The 19,843-nt window shown below is 41.5% G+C and overlaps 2 protein-coding genes across 18 annotated transcripts in view; both read left to right on the top strand.

Moving 5' to 3' along the window:
• nfasca (neurofascin homolog (chicken) a) overlaps positions 1-3,428 on the top strand; it is an 87,127-nt gene extending 83,699 nt beyond the window's left edge. For 5 of the 16 annotated variants that reach the window (XM_058078892.1, XM_058078893.1, XM_058078897.1 and 2 more), the window contains one exon: positions 44-3,056. In XM_058078892.1, coding sequence (XP_057934875.1) covers positions 44-272 — 229 coding nt within the window. In that variant the 3' untranslated portion in view covers positions 273-3,056. Of the gene's footprint in view, positions 1-43 lie in introns of all 16 variants that reach the window. The other 11 variants (XR_009130558.1, XR_009130564.1, XM_058078898.1 and 8 more) reach the window with 8 other exon arrangements.
• Positions 3,429-3,576: 148 nt separating this feature from the next.
• Positions 3,577-15,894, top strand: LOC131133238 (twinfilin-2). Of its 2 annotated transcripts, none has more exons than XM_058078924.1 (9): positions 3,577-3,825; positions 8,626-8,804; positions 10,284-10,379; positions 10,498-10,602; positions 10,682-10,696; positions 10,795-10,920; positions 10,994-11,144; positions 14,626-14,747; positions 15,361-15,893. In XM_058078924.1, exons 1-9 carry the CDS (start codon positions 3,774-3,776, stop codon positions 15,526-15,528), a joined length of 1,014 nt encoding a protein of 337 aa, XP_057934907.1. In that variant the 5' UTR covers positions 3,577-3,773; the 3' UTR covers positions 15,529-15,893. The 2 variants fall into 2 exon arrangements, with proteins under 2 accessions (XP_057934907.1, XP_057934906.1); XM_058078923.1 differs by lacking the exon at positions 3,577-3,825 and adding an exon at positions 5,542-5,827 and having other exon boundaries at positions 15,361-15,894.
• The last annotated feature ends 3,949 nt before the right edge of the window (positions 15,895-19,843 follow it).

Raw genomic sequence — 19,843 nt, 5'->3', positions numbered from 1 at the left:
TTTTGAAATAACAAGGTCGTCTTTGCTTTTTCCCAACTTGCAGGAGCGACGAGGACAACAAACCTCTGCAAGGCAGCCAAACATCACTAGAGGGACACGTGAAAGAGAGCGATGACAGCCTGGTGGACTACGGCGAAGGCGGCGACGGACAGTTTAACGAGGACGGCTCGTTCATCGGACAGTACACGGTGAAGAAGGACAAAGACGAAACAGAAGGCAACGAGAGCTCGGAGGCCACCTCGCCCGTCAACGCCATCTACTCCCTGGCATAGTGCACACTTGGGAGAGCGTGTTCCGGCAAAGCATGACACACCCAGATGAATACCGCATCATCATACACGAGACGAACGGGGCCCGGCGACTGCAGTACAACGAAGAGACAAAGTAGCGCTCATGCCTTTATTTTCCATTTCCAAATGTAGGAAAATGGCCCCGCGGCGAAGACATTCGGACCAAGTGCTCATCTTTCTTTGTGCTCAGCCTGCCATCCCTTTATCCGCACAGACTTCAAGTGTGCCTTCAGCGTTTGGAGGCATGGAAAAAGCGCTCCGTAGACTTCTTCCCGTCTTATTATTCCCAGTGAGGTTCCACAACATATCAGCCTATCACCATCAAGAATGCTAGCAGATATGTTTATCATATTGATATGTGCACAATGAAAGATTTGATTTTTTTCCACAGCTGGTAGAAGACTCATGAACGCTGTACAAAGTCCTGGCACACAATTTAGTGCCCCACGCCCCCCCCCCACCCCCCTAAATCTATGCACTACCACCACCCCCATGCTGTTCCATAATGCTTAGTAAAAAGTACACGTCTTTTTTGTACCACTTGCAGGGTATATCACATGCTTCTATTCACTTTGCCTTTTACATTGTGGTGGAAATGCTTTTCTGACCTCTAATCTGACGTTATAGTGCGCATTTCTAAGACAGCATCCACAAGAAAAGCCATAGATGTCGTTCACAGCAAGTTGAAAATGTATCCATTAGCATGTTATTTAATGCAAGGAGACCTGGAAGAAACAGAGTGGAGTTGGCTTTGCTTGAGGAATACCAGTAGACAACGTGATTTGTCTTGTAAAGCATGCAGTCATGATTATTAGCTTTTGATTTGCATCATACATTTAACACAATAAGCCCATAATCACACATTAGATGGTAAAATAGATAGTATATATTATACTCCTTTCCTACATCTATTTTCTTAATGACAGCAGCGCCTCTTGGTTTGTAGCTAATGTCAACAATGAGGACGTTGACGTCTCAGCATAGGGCATCACTGCAGCAAGATAAGACTTTTACGTTCAAATTCCATATTGCTCCTTTTGGTTTTCATTTTATTAATGGGGCCGCCCCAGAACACGCACCGTCAGCCCCTATTTAGTGTAATGATACAGCTGCTGCCCTTTAAGGCAGAGAGTGTGGGGATCGATCCGGTTCCGGAGCTTCTGAGTAAGAGTTGTGTACGTACAGTTCGTACCCATTTCAATGTTGCTCTGTCTGTTTTGTTCTGTCGTATTGCAAAATACTGCACATTTATCAACTTTGCAAATACAGTGGAACCTCGGTTTTTTGTGATTAATTCTGTGATTAATTGCAAAAGGTCAGACCAATACGGAAATGTATGAAAACCGAGGTCATTTTTCCCCGTAGGAAATCATCTCAATCCATTTAATCCGTTCCAGACACCCAAAAATATTAAGAAAAAAATTCATTTTATAGAGAATTATAGTTTTACATGCAGAAAACAATGCAAAATTTATTGTTCATTCAAGTGTTTTAAAAATTTTGATCTTGACTGGAGTTGGCAACTGGAGTATTTGAAATTGAGTTGATATTTATTTATTGCTTTTATGTGCATAGTATTAATATATGAATTCTTTGTTTAATCATTGTGATATAAATATTTTTGACCGATTTATTCCTGTCGTTTTACACGAGGAAGTCAGAATTTCTTTTTTCCAATTTAATTCGGTATGTAGCAGCCTGCCTTTCTGAACCAACCAACCATGAAATGTGTCTTTGTGTTCCATGTGCTGTTATTATTCATATTTATGTCCAACACACAGAAAACGACTATTGTTGTACATTTATTTGGCATATATTCTGTACATTTGCTTCCAGGATATATAAAAAAAAAAGCTCTCTTGTAAATATTTGACACGTCCCCCGTAATGACAATTCATGTACCTTTGTAATGTAACTTCTACTAACCTTTGCACTCTGGAAAAGTAAGAAAAACCACCGCCCAATTCATGTTAGCCTTTGCTTTGATATTGTAATATACCCTTGCAAGTCCAGCAGTGTCTTGTGTATGGATGCTTTTTAGTCTTAAAAAAAAAAAACAACAAGTCGACACAGTGCTAGAGGTACTGCCGCAATGTACTCTTTATACGACTTGACACCGGTTCTGTTTTGGATTTTTCATGGACACAATTTGTAGGATCTGCTCTCATCAAGTTCCATAATAATGTTTCACTTAGCTGAGGGTGAAGACTCTCGCTGAGGATCATCTTGTGAGGAGGTCCCGGCGTAGACCTGTAGGACACGCTGGACCTTTTCTCAGTCATGTACCTCCGCCAAAACAGAGAAAAGCATTTTGTTTGTCAAACACAGCGCTGTAGCATCACTGTCTGATTTATTACTGTCCAAAACAGTCCTCATCTGTACTGGTCTTGTTTGAAACATTTGGAAATAAAAAAAAAAAGAATACGTCAGAAATAACTTCAGTTGTAAACATGAAAATCATTCATTTTATTATAAATAAAGCTTTGCGCGTAGAAAATATGAACTTAAAAGTGCCCTCTTTTGGATTATAATAAAGATTCAATTAATTGGTACACTTTTTATATTTTTAGTACTTTGTTTTTGTTATAATAAACCTAGCATGACTTGCGTACTGTTCATATTCCACCCCTTCACTACCGGCCACTTTAGATGATGTGGAATGATCTTTTAAGGCACTTAGAATATTGCGTCGTAAGATTATATAAACATGGAAGCTACCAATAAAAAGATGAGATGAAAACAGGGGTTTCTACCTTTTACGGTTCTTCTATATCAGCAGTAGAGCATAGGTGAGTTTCGGGAAAATATCAGTTCCCAACTAGAAAAAAGAAGGGAGAAAAGCAGCTTTTTGTGAAAAGATACATTTCAAACATAACTTTCACTTTGAGGCAAATATTGTTTGCTTTTGTGACAGCTCAAATATCAAAACACAAGGTTTGTGGTAAACGTTGATGTTGGAGATGTTTGAATGGGTTGAAAACGAGGTAGAAGAAGAATAAGTAGAGGAATAAAGAAATTAAAAGATGTCTACCTGTTGTAAATCCCCTTGATTGGACACAATTAGGAAAGGCACACGATTCCAACCTATATTAGAGTTCACAGCTGACACTCTTGTGTCTGTCAGACCATAAACCAAGCATGACGTCACAGGACACAACACACTCTACTGGGTATCCAATTTAGTTGTATATGAAACAAAACAAATCACCCCCTTGCCTGCCTGTAGAGGGCGCCCAGCCTGACATGATAAGCAAATAAGTACCACAGAACTACATTACGTAGAAAACTCATGAGCCGTACGTTTTTGTCGCCGTGAGTCCGCCATCTTGTTTAGCACTACCTTGTACGTTTGCGACTTTCGACGTTTTTACTGATGGTTTCCGAAATTGTAGACGCGATAAGGCATTAAATTGCGCTACTGTGTGGCTGTAAACTACCTATATATGCCTGTACACGATTAGCTGAGCTGTTGTGCTACAGAAGATGGCGGCGTGTGGCCTGAAGCACTGTGCGGCACTCTGTGTGTTGTGTCCAGGTATGAGCTTTCTACGTCTTTCTATTTCTGTAATAAGTACCCGACACTAGTGATGTTATGGTCTGTGTCTTGGCTTCGAAGTTTGTGTCGAGTAATCAACAAAAATCCAGGCGAAGTCTGGGCGGTTTGATGACGTCACTGACAAGCTTCCTGAATCACTATACCACGTGACTGATTCAGGAAGTGTTTTAAACCTCGTGTTATTTGAAATGTGGAATCGACCCGCACATATTGGGTTTGGTTTGGTTGGTCTCTTTGTTTAATTACAAGTAACAGAAGTACGTTCCTATCTATGTTACTGTGTTTCACTGCGGTCCCAGCACTTGTTTGGTAAGTGGAAACTAGATTGTAATACATTTTATTGACCTCTTGATGGCGCTAGAGTAAATGATTCCTAATGAGGTATCTGTACATGTGCCTGCTCACTTGGCTTCATGGGTTTCATTTCACCATCACTACTGAGCACTAATAAATGGGTATATCTTATGGCGTGCTGTTGGAATTGGTCTTTCCGTCCGTAGTCAACATCAGTGCTTGTGCAGCTTCTATACACTACTGCTTCCTGTTGTTCCAATACAGTCAAATGAGAAAAATGGTCCTTAGCAATAATACTGTGCTAATATTGTTCATATTACATTTTACTCTTCTATTTGATTGAATTTATTGTGAATGTCATTTTCTCCTGTAATTTAAACAGATACCAAAAGAAAACCCCACCCTTTGTGCATTGGTTGTGAGGACCTTGAAGTGTTTGTTCCATAGAACAATGGCATGAATGGAGTGAGTGGCAAAATTGCATGAAGTTTTTATCTATAATAAGTCGGGGAAATCTCTGTGATAAACGATTTGATGTGCAACTACAACGATAATTACATCAAATATTATGTAAAGGGATATCAATTTGGGAACTTTGGGTCATTATTCAAGAAAATACAGTGAGCAAACTTTTTTTTTTTTTTTTTGTATAACTATTATTTTTTATTATTAGCATATTAGCTCTTAAACTCGCCCACAAAAGTTCAGCAAATACAAAATGTGAGCGAGTGAGACCTCTCACACTAACATGTTTTTGTATATTTGTGTCAACTCAAAAAAGATGTTTATTTACGACACTGGCTTTAAATTCTAAATGTTTGCACACTGACGCATGTGTGTATATATATATATATATATATATATATCACATATTAGTATCTTGCAATACGTATATTGTCACCTATATTTTCCATTGTACTTTATTTTTTACAAGTAAAGTTAAACTCTCATCTCGTTTTCGCAAGTGAGGGTTTTGCGAGTCTCGAGTAAAGACGTGCAGACGAGTCAAGTCCGAAGTCATAGGCTCCTTACCAGTCATAAACACTGCTTAGTGTCTCCTGAATAAAATGCCAGTTTAAAGGTGGGGGGCGTGACCCAATGAGAAGTCCTGGCTTTAAGGCAATAAATAGCTAGATTCACCTATAACCAGTCAATCAAAGGTAAAAGATGCAAAATTTCAACATCCTAGCAGGTTTCTGGGTTAAACGTCTCCCTTCCCCGTTTGCTGTTTGCAGGTGTGGGGGGGGGGGGGGGGGGTGACAGGCCAGCACCATGACGGGACTGTCAGTGGGAGCTAAATTTGGTGAAGGGGGGCGATCATGTTCCCGCTCTGTGTGCACATGACACCGTCCCACTTACTTGAGTGATGTCCTATCTGCCACTGTCACACCCTCCCAAAAAGCCCAGACACCCTAACAGTTGCTCCTCCGCCGCAGAAACATTTGAGCACTTAGGAGACGCTTTCATCACAACTCGAGTACTTTGAAACTGCAGATTTTGGTGTTTTGGGTTTTTTTTCTTCTTCTTTTGACTTGGACTGATAGCTCAAACGTTGCTACTGCTGAGTGACCACGACAGTGCTGAGCCGCCATGTTTTTAGCTTTAGTGGTGACGCCAGAACTGAGGGAGTTTCTGGCCCGAGCCAGAGGTGGAGCGGTGCGCCTCATTAAGGTGCGCATACAAGACGGTGAGTGAGACGACACGCTTGTATGAAGGGACTGTAATCACTGGATAATACGTATAACAAAAATAAAGTAAAACTACTCAGTACTTAAAACTCATGCCTAAGGAGTTTATTTACATAACTGACTGAGTTGGCGCTCACATTTCCTGTTCTATGGTTATCGTCACACTTTGCTTCTCTGCCGTGACTGGTGCTTTTCTGCGATGGCATCACCAAAATAATTATTAAAAGAATAATGGAGTGGACTCTTACAAGGTTTGATATGTTGTTTGACAGTTTAGCATTTTGTTTTTGGCTAACGTTGCCGCTTCTGTTTTTTCTACATTCCAAAAAGTATTTAAAATTCTATTTTTTTTCCAAACACTGTTAAAATGCTTCTGGTTTTTCGAAGTGTAAGTGATAAATAATAGATAATAAAATACCAAATTATACTAAATAATCTGAAATATTCTTATCTGCACTTCCTAATCCATCTTGATTTTTTTTTGACATTGTGTGACAATAAATTCATGATGTATTCCCTTGTAATTGTAATTTAATTTTGATCCAAAATGACTTCTAAATGAAATAAATGGTTAGACATAAATACAAAACAAAGACAGCCCCGCTTCAATCATAGTTTTCAAAGTACACGTTGTGCTTTAACATTTTTCATGTGATCCTCATCCTTCCTAGAAAGACTGCTATAATGACCGCGTTCTTTCAAAGCCTGCACCGCAATGGTTTATTTTCCGGGAGGGTGGGGGCAAAAAACAAAAAAAACAAGTAAAAAGGTGTTAGCTGTCCAATCCTGGGCAGGCCAATCTGACTGACTTGTAGAAAAAAAGCCAAAAAAGTCAGAGGCAACTGTTGAAGGTATTTAAAAATGCTCATCAGCCATGTGCTTTGTGGGGGGAAAAAGGTCAGTGAGGCAACGTGTTTATGCGACTCATGACAGATACACCCCGGGGGGGCCACTCTTGTTTGTGTTTGTCTCCTATTAAACGTTTCCTCACAATTTATTGCCGCAGAGGCATCAGTCATTCCTAACTCATGTGATACATCTTCTATTCCGGCTTATCGTGTGACTCGCATGTCTGCCTGGTGACAAAAACCACTTGATATCATATCATTTGTTTTATTACCATACTTTTTTTTGTGACAAAATGTCATGCACTTTTATTTGGGTTGCCAATTATGTTTTTAATGTCGAAACTGGCCTGGTAGTAGCTTTTATGTGCTAATACTACAAGTCCCAGAATGCACGGCTGTGACTTCAAGTAGCTAGCAACCCCGCTTCTCTGTGCCGCACAGACACAGACTCCTTAGCGTTCATGTAAGTATAAGTAGTAGTTTTTGACACGACATAAGTGGCAAATTTTGCTGACTTAAAAGCAACGTTGTAGTTAGTGTAGTTGTTTTCTAAATTGCGTCGCAATTTAGCTAGCTTACAACTAGCTAGCTTACACTCCCTGACTACGGCACCCTTTGAGGGTCAAAACAGCCTGTAGCGATAAATTCATTCATTCATTTATTTTCGCGGGGGTGCTGGAGCCTATCCCAGCTGTTTTCGGGTACACTCTGGACTGGAGGCCAGCCAATCACAGGGCACATATAGACAAACAACCATTCACACTAACATTTATTATTATGGACAATTTGGAGTCGCCAATTAACCTAGCATGTTAACCTATCACGTTAACATGGTCAGCACATTCACTGTACATGTAACTATGAGCGTCTGCCTGAAAATCCATGTCAAACAGCTCCATTATTTTTATCTGCCTTTTTGTTGTGCTGTTGTGACACGTCAAAAGCAAGGTTAAGAAAGGATAGCGGATGGAAAATATGCCATATGCATGCAGAGATGGAATGTGTTGCCCCCTCAGAATAGCAACTGTTGCAGGAGACAGTCTGCCCCCCCCCTTCTGGAAGCCAGCAAGGGCATCCAGCTTCACCAGCCTCAGGCATGGGTCTTTGTTTTTTATCAAGCCTTATCGGCATTTGGCCATTTTGGCCCTGATGAGTTATATTTCCGGTTATAGATTCAACTGACAATTGACGTGATATGGAGTCACAAAACAGCCCAAACAAAGTTAGATAATAGCTATTGGAACAGTGAGTCATTTGTAGTTGTATATACTGTAGAATCCAGACTGTTTAAACACCACTGTGAACATGACAGTGAATGCAACACAGAACAAGCGGTACAATTTGGACAAAATTGCCTGAAAAATGTAACAAAACTCACTGAATATCTAAACGTGTTTATAATTCCCACTTCAGAACGACACTAGTGACGACAAAGAGCAAATGTGTGATGATAGCCATAGAAAACCCCCCCAAAATGAATCAGTTAGGGTTGCCAACTCCCAGAAAAATAAATAAGGGACACCAACAGACTGTTGTTATTGGTTTGTTAGTTTAGCCTTTCTTTATTCGTTCATTCAAAAATGTATCAATTTTGTACTTTTTGACAAAATTCAATTTGATGCATTTTTCCGAGTAATCACAAAACAGAATAAAATAATAATTTTAATATATTTCTGATGGAAATCTGCCTACAGTGTAAATTCAGGTTGTCCAACCTCCATCACTGTAAAAGCTACTTTGACAAAAAAGGAAGGAGAGGTGAGCAGTTGAGGGGAATATTCTTTGGCGAGCTACTCAACATTGCAGACACCTTTAATAGCGTCACTCATAAAGCCGGACAACCTTTTTGTACTTGTTAAAATGACAATAAAGAACTATTCTAGACATCAAATGTATCCTTTGCTCCAAGGTCATTTTAGGTGTGTGATGAATGGTGATGTGACTTTCAGAGCAGCTGGTGCTGGGGGCCTACAGGGAAGCGGAGCAGAGCTGGGACCAGGACTATGACCACTTCCTGCTTCCTCTGCTGGACGAGCAGGAGCCCTGCTACATTCTGTATCGTCTGGACTCCCACAATGCACTTGGCTTCGAGTGGCTCTTCATATCCTGGTCTCCTGATCACTCTCCGGTATGTCATGTATCCATTCAGCTATGGATGTTCAGCGTTGCTGTGGTGGTCTTCATAAACAACGAACAAATCAGCCATGTTTTTCTACATAATAGAATATAAAATCCAATTGATCGTCCGTGGCAACGTGACCATGTTCAAGAAGCTGACTGCCACATAGATACCGTTATGATCTCACATCCGATCAGGATGTGTTTAAGTCGCTATTTGCGAAATACTAGGAAGCCCACTTGATGACATTTTAGCACCAGCACGTTGTCTTTCTAAGTCAACAAACACGGGCCGTGTGTCGTGTCCAAAAAGAACCGGAGCCCGGGTGACATCATCGGCTTTCAGTTCTGTTTTCTCAGGTTGCACAAATCTCCTGACACTGAAAAACATTCGGCAGTGAGCTCACACTTCCAGAAAATAAGCGTTTCTTTCTTGTCTTTGAACGCAACCCCTCATTGCTCATAATAACAAGAATGCTAATGTTTGGTCGTTTGATATGATATGATATATGTGCTATCCTATAGCTTGATTAAAATGTTCTATTTTTCCTTTATTTGCACAAGGTGATTAATCATGGGTAATTGTTTGAAATCTGTGATTAATCTGATTAAATGTTTTCAGCATTTGTCAGTTCACATAATAATATTCATTCATTCATTTTCTACCGCTTATCCTCACGAGGGTTGTGAAGGGTGCTGGAGCCTATCCCAGTTGTCTTCAGGGGCAAGAGGCGGGGTACACCCTGGACTGGTGGCCAGCCAATCACAGGGCACATATAGACAAACAACCATTCACACTCACATTCATACCTATGGACAATTTGGAGTCGCCAATTAACCTAGCATGTTTTTGGAATGTGGGAGGAAACCGGAGTACCCGGAGAAAACCCACGCATGCACGGGGAGAACATGCAAACTCCACACAGAGATGACCGAGGGTGGAATCGAACTCTGGTCTCCTCGCTGTGATGTCTGCGCGCTAACCACTCGTCTGCCGTGCCGCCCGCTTGATTAAAATGTTCTATTTTTTCCTTTTATCCTTCTTTAAAATTGGCATATTTCAGACATAGGTGATTAATCGAGGTGATTAATCATGGGTAATTGTTTGAAATCTGTGATTAATCTGATTCGTTTTCAGCATCTGTCAGCCCTCATAATAATATTCATTCATTCATTCATTTTCTACCGCTTATTCTCACGAAGGCCACGTGGGGTGCTGGAGCCTATCCCAGTTGTCTTCAGGGGCGAGAGGCGGGGTACACCCTGGACTGGTGGCCAGCCAATCACAGGGCACATATAGACAAACAACCATTCACACTCACATTCATACCTATGGACAATTTGGAGTCGCCAATTAACCTAGCATGTTTTTGGAATGTGGGAGGAACCCGGGATTGAACCTGGGTTTCCTAGCTGTGAGATCTGCGCGCTAACCAATATACACTGCAAATAAATATTTAGAAGTACATATTTCATGTGTCGGTTCCAGGTGAAAGAGAAGATGCTGTATGCAGCGACGCGGGCCACAGTGAAGAAAGAGTTTGGTGGAGGCCACGTGAAGTATGAGCTGTTTGGCACGATGGAGGTCAGAGGTGTTATCTACAGTATCTTGCTGTGCTTTGCAGTGACGTGTGTGTGTGTGTGTGTGTTTTCAGTCATGGCTATAACGTGCCAAGTGTTTTGCTTGCAACCCTATCCTATAGGAGGACGTCTGCTTGTCGGGCTACCAACGTCATGTGTCGTCCTGCTCGGGCCCTGCCCCGCTCACGTTAGCTGAGCAGGAGCTTCAGAGGATCAAGATCACCGAGGTCAGAGGTGTTATGTAGATGATATATATGCGTATGTGAAATATTAGCTGACATTTTTCTTTTGTGATTGCTTTCACAGGGCAGAGTTAAGCAGGTTAGTGTATCGATTTCAATCAAATGCAATTGTGGATTGACATGATTCAAAAACATCACTAGCTTAGGTGTGAAAAGCGTGCTTGCTGCCCTCTACAGGTGAAAGCAGAGATCAGCGTGGAAAGCAAGCATCAGACTCTTCAAGGCCTGGCCTTTCCTCTGCAGGAGACGGCCAGACGAGCCCTGCGGCAATTGGCCCAGAAGCGCATCAACTACATTCAGCTGGTGAAGCCCGCTGACCATCCATCACTTTGTATTACAAGTAAATGATATCAATAACCCCCCCCCCCCTTGGTAGAGGTTGGATGTCGAAAAGGAGACCATTGAGCTGGTTCACTGCCAGAAGACGGAGGCGCAGGACTTGCCTTGCAGAATTCCTAAAGACACTCCGAGATATCACTTCTTCCTCTACAAACACTCCCATGAGGGTGACTACCTTGAATCTGTCGGTGAGGTCATTGATTCTGATCAAAGCCATCTAATACTCATTGTTCAGTCGCTGTTTAGCTAGCCATCTAATACTCATTGTTCAGTGCTGTTTAGCTAGCCATCTAGTACTCATTGTTCAGTGCTGTTTAGCTAGCCATCTAATACTCATTGTTCAGTCGCTGTTTAGCTAGCCATCTAATACTCATTGTTCAGTGCCGTTTAGCTAGCCATCTAATACTCATTGTTCAGTGCTGTTTAGCTAGCCATCTAACTCATTGTTCAGTGCTGTTTAGCTGGCCATCTAATGCTCATTGTTCAGTCTTGGTTTAGCTAGCCATCTAATACTCATTGTTCAGTGCTGTTTAGCTAGCCTTCTAATACTCATTGTTCAGTCTCGGTTTAGCTAGCCATCTAATACTCATTGTTCAGTGCTGTTTAGTTAGCCATCTAATACTCATTGTTCAGTGCTGTTTAGCTAGCCATCTAACACTCATTGTTCAGTCTCTGTTTAGCTAGCCATCTAATACTCATTGTTCAGTCTCTGTTTAGCTAGCCATCTAATACTCATTGTTCAGTGCTGTTTAGCGGGCCATCTTATACTCATTGTTCAGTCTCTGTTTAGCTAGCCATCTAATACTCATTGTTCAGTGCTGTTTAGCTAGCCATCTAATACTCATTGTTCAGTGCTGTTTAGCTAGCCATCTAATACTCATTGTTCAGTGCTGTTTCGCTAGCCATCTAATACTCATTGTTCAGTGCTGTTTAGCTAGCCATCTAATACTCATTGTTCAGTCTTGGTTTAGCTAGCCATCTAATACTCATTGTTCAGTGCTGTTTCGCTAGCCATCTAATACTCATTGTTCAGTCTCGGTTTAGCTAGCCATCTAATACTCATTGTTTAGTGCTGTTTAGCTAGCCTTCTAATACTCATTGTTCAGTGCTGTTTAGCTAGCCATCTAACTCATTGTTCAGTGCTGCTTAGCTAGCCATCTAATACTCATTGTTCAGTCTCTGTTTAGCTAGCCATCTAATACTCATTGTTCAGTGCTGTTTAGCTAGCCATCTAACTCATTGTTCAGTGCTGTTTAGCTAGCCATCTAATACTCATTGTTCAGTGCTGTTTAGCTAGCCATCTAATACTCATTGTTCAGTGCTGTTTAGCTAGCCATCTAATACTCATTGTTCAGTCTCGGTTTAGCTAGCCATCTAATACTCATTGTTCAGTGCTGTTTAGCTAGCCATCTAATACTCATTGTTCAGTGCTGTTTAGCTAGCCATCTAATACTCATTGTTCAGTGCTGTTTAGCTAGCCATCTAATTCTCATTGTTCAGTGCTGTTTAGCTAGCCATCTAATACTCATTGTTCAGTGCTGTTTAGCTAGCCATCTAATTCTCATTGTTCAGTGCTGTTTAGCTAGTCATCTAATACTCATTGTTCAGTGCTGTTTAGCTAGCCTTCTAATACTCATTGTTCAGTGCTGTTTAGCTAGCCATCTAATACTCATTGTTCAGTGCTGTTTAGCTAGCCTTCTAATACTCATTGTTCAGTGCTGTTTAGTTAGCCATCTAATACTCATTGTTCAGTGCTGTTTAGCTAGCCATCTAATACTCATTGTTCAGTCTCTGTTTAGCTAGCCATCTAATACTCATTGTGCAGTGCTGTTTAGTTAGCCATCTAATACTCATTGTTCAGTGCTGTTTAGCTAGCCATCTAATACTCATTGTTCAGTCTCTGTTTAGCTAGCCATCTAGTACTCATTGTTCAGTCTCTGTTTAGCTAGCCATCTAATACTCATTGTTCAGTGCTGTTTAGCGGGCCATCTTATACTCATTGTTCAGTCTCTGTTTAGCTAGCCATCTAATACTTATTGTTCAGTGCTGTTTAGCTAGCCATCTAATACTCATTGTTCAGTGCTGTTTAGCTAGCCATCTAATACTCATTGTTCAGTGCTGTTTAGCTAGCCATCTAATACTCATTGTTCAGTGCTGTTTAGCTAGCCATATAGTACTCATTGTTCAGTGCTGTTTAGCTAGCCATATAGTACTCATTGTTCAGTCTCTGTTTAGCTAGCCATCTAATACTCATTGTTCAGTGCTGTTTCGCTAGCCATCTAACACTCATTGTTCAGTGCTGTTTAGCTAGCCATCTAATACTCATTGTTCAGTCTGTTTAGCTAGCCATCTAATACTCATTGTTCAGTCTCTGTTTAGCGAGCCATCTAATACTCATTGTTCAGTCTGTTTAGCTAGCCATCTAATACTCATTGTTCAGTGCTGTTTAGCTAGCCATATAGTACTCATTGTTCAGTCTCTGTTTAGCTAGCCATCTAATACTCATTGTTCAGTGCTGTTTAGCTAGCCATCTAATACTCATTGTTCAGTGCTGTTTAACTAGCCATCTAACTCATTGTTCAGTGCTGTTTAGCTAGCCATCTAATACTCATTGTTCAGTGCTGTTTAGCTAGCCATCTAACTCATTGCTCAGTGCTGTTTCGCTAGCCATCTAATACTCATTGTTCAGTCTCGGTTTAGCTAGCCATCTAATACTCATTGCTCAGTCTCGGTTTAGCTAGCCATCTAATACTCATTGTTCAGTCTCGGTTTAGCTAGCCATCTAATACTCATTGTTCAGTGCTGTTTAGCTAGCCTTCTAATACTCATTGTTCAGTGCTGTTTAGCTAGCCTTCTAATACTCATTGTTCAGTGCTGTTTAGCTAGCCATCTAACACTCATTGTTCAGTCTCTGTTTAGCTAGCCATCTAATACTCATTGTTCAGTCTCTGTTTAGCTAGCCATCTAATACTCATTGTTCAGTGCTGTTTAGCGGGCCATCTTATACTCATTGTTCAGTCTCTGTTTAGCTAGCCATCTAATACTCATTGTTCAGTGCTGTTTAGCTAGCCTTCTAATACTCATTGTTCAGTGCTGTTTAGCTAGCCATCTAATACTCATTGTTCAGTGCTGTTTAGCTAGCCATCTAATACTCATTGTTCAGTGCTGTTTAGCTAGCCATCTAGTACTCATTGTTCAGTGCTGTTTAGCTAGCCATCTAATACTCATTGTTTAGTCTCTGTTTAGCTAGCCATCTAGTACTCATTGTTCAGTGCTGTTTAGCTAGCCATCCAGTACTCATTGTTCAGTGCTGTTTAGCTAGCCATCTAATACTCATTGTTCAGTCTCTGTTTAGCTAGCCATCTAGTACTCATTGTTCAGTGCTGTTTAGCTAGCCATCTAATACTCAGTGTTCAGTCTCTGTTTAGCTAGCCATCTAATACTCATTGTTCAGTGCTGTTTAGCGGGCCATCTTATACTCATTGTTCAGTCTCTGTTTAGCTAGCCATCTAATACTCATTGTTCAGTGCTGTTTAGCTAGCCATCTAATACTCATTGTTCAGTCTCTGTTTAGCTAGCCATCTAGTACTCATTGTTCAGTCTCTGTTTAGCTAGCCATCGAATACTCATTGTACAACGACTGACTTTGAGCATTGGCGGTGTGTTCAGTGTTCATCTACTCCATGCCGGGATACAGCTGCAGCATCAAGGAGAGGATGCTCTACTCCAGCTGCAAGAGTCGACTCCTGGAGGAGGTGGAGCGGGACTATCAGTTGCAGATGGTTAAAAAGGTAACGCCATTGTACACAGTGTATGTGCCAGGGGCCAGCACTCCTGATTCTGAAGGCTTTGCACAGATGACGTTGATATGGCAACACATAGAAGCTAAAATCTGAAAGAAACACGATAGTAAGATACTAAAGAGCACGGTGGTCGAGTGGTTAGTGCGCATACCTCACAGCTAGGAGACCCGGGTTCAATTCCACCCTTGTGGATTTTCTCGTGGGTGGGTTTTCTCCGGGTACTCCGGTTCCCTCCCACATTCCAAAAACATGCTAGGTTAATTAGCGACTCCAAATTGTCCATAGGTATGAATGTGAGTGTGAATGGTTGTTTGTCTATATGTGCCCTGTGATTGGCTGGCCACCAGTCCAGGGTGTACCCCGCCTCTTGCCCCAAGACAGCTGGGATAGGCTCCAGCACCCCCTCGGCACTCGTTAGGATAAGCGGTAGAAAATGAATGAAGTTCAAAATGTAGTAGGTGCTTGGGGTAATGGTTAGGCCAGCACAGAGGGCATTGCAGGCCCTGACAGCACACCCCTGCTAAACCAGTTGCAGAGGACACCAAAGTCCAAAAGAATGAAAACAACTTTTACAGTTTGACATTTTCTTCTTTCTTTTCAGATGGAGATTGAAGACGGTGACGAGCTGACGGAGGAGTTTCTGTACGACGAGGTCCATCCCAAGCAGCACGCCTTCAAGCAGGCCTTCGCCAAGCCCCGCGGCCCGGCCGGAAAAAGAGGACACAAGCGCCTTATCAAGGGCCCGGGGGGAGGCGTTCAGGACAGCTAAAGCGGACGAAACGTCTCACAGGCGTGTGTGGCGTGTTCCTGGAACACGGTGCAGCACCTTGTAAAAAAAAAAAAAGAAAAAAAAAACACTGACAGCTTGAAGAAAGAGCTCGTTGTGGGACTCCTTTCTCTATTTAAATACCAGGATGAGTGATAATGTGAAGACAATGTTGTTGTTTTTTTGTCATTCTTTTCAACTGTAGCAGAATAGCTGTGTTGTTTACAGCAAGACACACGTGCACAACGCATCTGCACTCCCTCGGCGTCTCACCTACAGCACACATTTTGTACCAGCAATCTTTGTATGATCGTAATGAAAGAAATTCCAAATAAAATCTTTGTACTGGGGCGGCACGGCGGTCGTGTGGTTAGCGCGCAGACCTCACAGCTATGAGACCAGGGTTCAATTCCACCCTCGGCCATCTCTGTGTGGAGTTTGCATGTTCTCTCCGGGTACTCCGGTTTCCATCCACATTCCAAAAACATGCTAGGTTAATTGGCGACTCCAAATTGTCCATAGGTATGAATGTGAGTGTGAATGGTTGTTTGTCTATATGTGCCCTGTGATTGGCTGGCCACCAGTCCAGGGTGTACCCCCGCCTCTCGCCCCTGAAGACAACTGGGATAGGCTCCAGCACCCCCATGACCCTCGTGAGAATAAGCAGTAGAAAATGAATGAATGAATGAATGAATATTATTATGAGGGCTGACAAATGTTGAAAATGTTTAATCAGATTAATCACAGATTTCAAACAATTACCCATGATTAATCACCTTGATTAATCACCTATGTCTGAAATATGCCCATTTTAAAGAAGGATAAAAGGAAAAACCTCACAGCTTGGAGACCAGGGTTCAATTCCACCCTCGGCCATCTCCGTGTGGAGTTTGAATGTTCTCGTGGGTTTTCTCCGGGTACTCCGGTTTCCTCCCACATTCCAAAAACATGCTAGGTTAATTGGCGACTCCAAATTGTCCATAGGTATGAATGTGAGTGTGAATGGTTGTTTGTCTATATGTGCCCTGTGATTGGCTGGTGACCAGTCCAGGGTGTACCCCGCCTCTCGCCCGAAGACAGCTGGGATAGGCTCCAGCACCCCCGCGACCCTCGTGAGGAAAAAGCGGTAGAAAATGAATGAATGTTTGTACTGGGGCGGCACGGCGGTCGTGTGGTTAGCGCGCAGACCGCACAGCTATGAAACCAGGGTTCAATTCCACCCCCTGAATGAATGAATGAATGAATGTTTGTACTGTGCTAAACAGGTTTTTTTCGGGGAGCAAAATTGTCCTTGAGTAAATCCACTCCCAACCACAGCACGTTACGAAATGTGAGATGCCGCACCGTGTTGATTATCTACTCGGAAAGCATCAAACCATGAACCCCCATGGTGGATTTTCTGGAACTGCAGCCGCATCATCTGCAGATACGTAATCCCCCACATGTATCACTAATTAGGAGTGAGATTAAATATGCACCGTACAACGTTTCCGGCTCTGCTACATAGGATATCGCTCCAAAAGCATGAGGACACTTGGGATAAGACGTGGTAGGTATACCCAGAAGTACGACTTAACGTTAATAACAGTGATATAACGATGATTAAAGGCCAAACCCCAAGGAAATAACATCACATCCTACCCTGCCACCTCCTTGCCAAGCACAAAGCAAAAAGCCGGAGGTTATCTTTTGTTTGTTTGCACACAGCACATCACTCTAACAGTAGACATGATCTCCACAGGCTGTGATGTAAACCAAGGAAGGAAAACGGCTTGACTTTGTCTTTGGTGCAGGACTGGACATGAAAATAATAACGGTGCTGTACGTGACAGTGGGAGTGAATACATTGCACGGAGGCACAGCGCTCTGCTGTCAACATGTTTACCACAACACTGGTGGCCATCATCATCCCCTTATTAGACCACATTGTGCCTGTTTAGTGGCTTATCTCCACCGGTTCAGGTTACAGTAATCCCTTGTTTATCACAGTTGGTTGCAGACCTGACCGTGATAAGTGAATTCTCACAAAGATTCCTTATTTTTTCGTAGTTACAGCATTTAAATATGATTTTTTAAAATCATTATTAGAGCCCTCTGGAATGAAATAACACCCCTATAGTCACCTTTACACTCAAATTACCCAATAGACTAGACACAATAAGAGAAATAAGATAATACAGACTCACATGTAATAGGGTAGTGCCTCCCTTTTGGAGATGAAATGGAAATTATCTTCAGACCCCCACCACTCCACGAAAATATAACCTATGAACCTATTGTTGTATCAACGTAACATGAATGACAACTAGTGACCAGTGTAGAATACATCATATCACTTGTCTTTGGATGTGTCTTCTGAATGCTTCATATTTGTTTTTTAGTTCAAGTAACCGTTTTTATGATTGCAAAAAATATTTTTACATTTTTTGACGAATAATGGTCTGTACTCAGCCACAAAATGGCCATGATTTATAAATTAACACGATCTCGTGTCGCAAGATATCACAAGATTAAAATGTGAAAAACGGTCACATGGGCACTAGGCCTGGGTGCTGTTTAACTGTAGCGTTTTCGTATCCTTGTTAAAGCAAATTGCCCCTGTCCAGTATTTACTCCCAATCGTAGTCCTGTATTCCATACTCACGTCTTTAACTCTCATGTGAGTGACACCCTCTACTGGTAGAAGTAGTAACTACAATAAGACACAGCTACAACAATGGCCGATAGAAGGACGCAGAACATAATGCATGTTTATATGCTGTTAAAAAAATAGGCAAAACTGCCTTTAAAAAAACGTGAATCAGCGAAGGGGCGAACCGCGAACCGTGATGTTACTAATACTAATAATACTAATAATCATCATGATTATTAGTATTATCATGAATGTGCCTGTTAGTTACTACAGTAAACCTCGGATATATCGGACTCGGATATATCGGAAATTCGCTCACAACGGACAGATAAAAAAGAACCGATTTTTCTGTAATGCATTTCCAATAAAAATTCATTGCATATATCTGATTTTTTATAACGGATTTCGCCTATTTCAGACAAAATCTCCAGTCCCGTTCCAATGCATTTCCATTAAATTTCCCTCGCATATATCGGATGGCCGCATCGTGGCGCTCCGATTCGCCGAATCGTGACAGGCCGCTATACGACGTCATTTGCAGCGTTTGCAGCGTTGCCTGCGCGTCCAGGTACATTGGAAACATAGTCAAGGAAGTGCCTTTTTATAACGGATAAAATCCCATTTACGCATATACCGGATATAAATCCGATATATGCGTAAAACGGACATTTTCCGGTATACGCATATAACGGATTTCGCTTATATCGGACAAAACCAGTGGGAACAATTGAATCCGATATATCCGAGGTTTACTGTACATGATCATTTTATACGATAAAAAGAAAGACATGTGTTTATGTCTCACATAAAAATTGTGGATGATGGGCAAAATCCCTCTCCCCAAAATGCAATTTTCCTTTAAGCACAGTATTAGTACGGTACTACTATCTCCTCCTGAGAAAAAAAATAAAAAGAAAGAAGCATTTAAGGCCAAGCGCCAGCTCACCCGTGACCATGAACAGGAAATCACAGATTGAAACGTTAGAATTTCTGAGTTGAAGCCATTTTTCCTCACTTCTTTAAGGTCAGCAAAGCATACCGATGTCGCTGATTGCAGGCAACAAAAATACTTTTTCCAGACGTCCCCCTCCGCCACACTACACCACACGCTAATCCATGCAAAACTAAGCTCTCACATACTTGATCTCCGTCAGGCCCAAAGTTGAACAAATTGAATAACAAACGTAGCAAATTGAAGATTTGTTTTCAACCGCCAAAATATCCAGACTGGGCAAAGCGATTACACATCAGATGATATTTTAAACAAAATAAAGTGCATCGGACTGGAATTTCCACAGTGATAAATTACAGTAGAGGGCAAACAAAAATTGAAGCGCCTGCTACCGTGTTTAAATGCGTGTAATGTATAATTCCAAAAATTTCCGCCAGCAATTTTCTGGGGAAAAAATATGAATACTGTAAAAACTTTGTCCCATCTGCAGTGAAACAGGGTTTGACCCCTTCTTGATTTCTTTTTTTTTTTTTTTGTCACACGTAATGTTTCAGGTCATCCATCAAGCAAATTTAAATATTAATCAATGACAACACAACTGAACACAAAATGCAGTTTTTAAATGAAACTTTTTATTATTGTTATAGAAAAAAAGCTTTGGGACTCCAGCCAACCACAGCGAGAGCCATTATCTACAAATGGTGAAAACATGGAACAGTGGTGAACCTTCACAG

Source organism: Doryrhamphus excisus, chromosome 1 (assembly GCF_030265055.1).
Source record: "Doryrhamphus excisus isolate RoL2022-K1 chromosome 1, RoL_Dexc_1.0, whole genome shotgun sequence".
Classification (NCBI taxonomy): domain Eukaryota; kingdom Metazoa; phylum Chordata; class Actinopteri; order Syngnathiformes; family Syngnathidae; genus Doryrhamphus; species Doryrhamphus excisus.
This window is presented reverse-complemented; position numbering and strand designations above follow the sequence as displayed.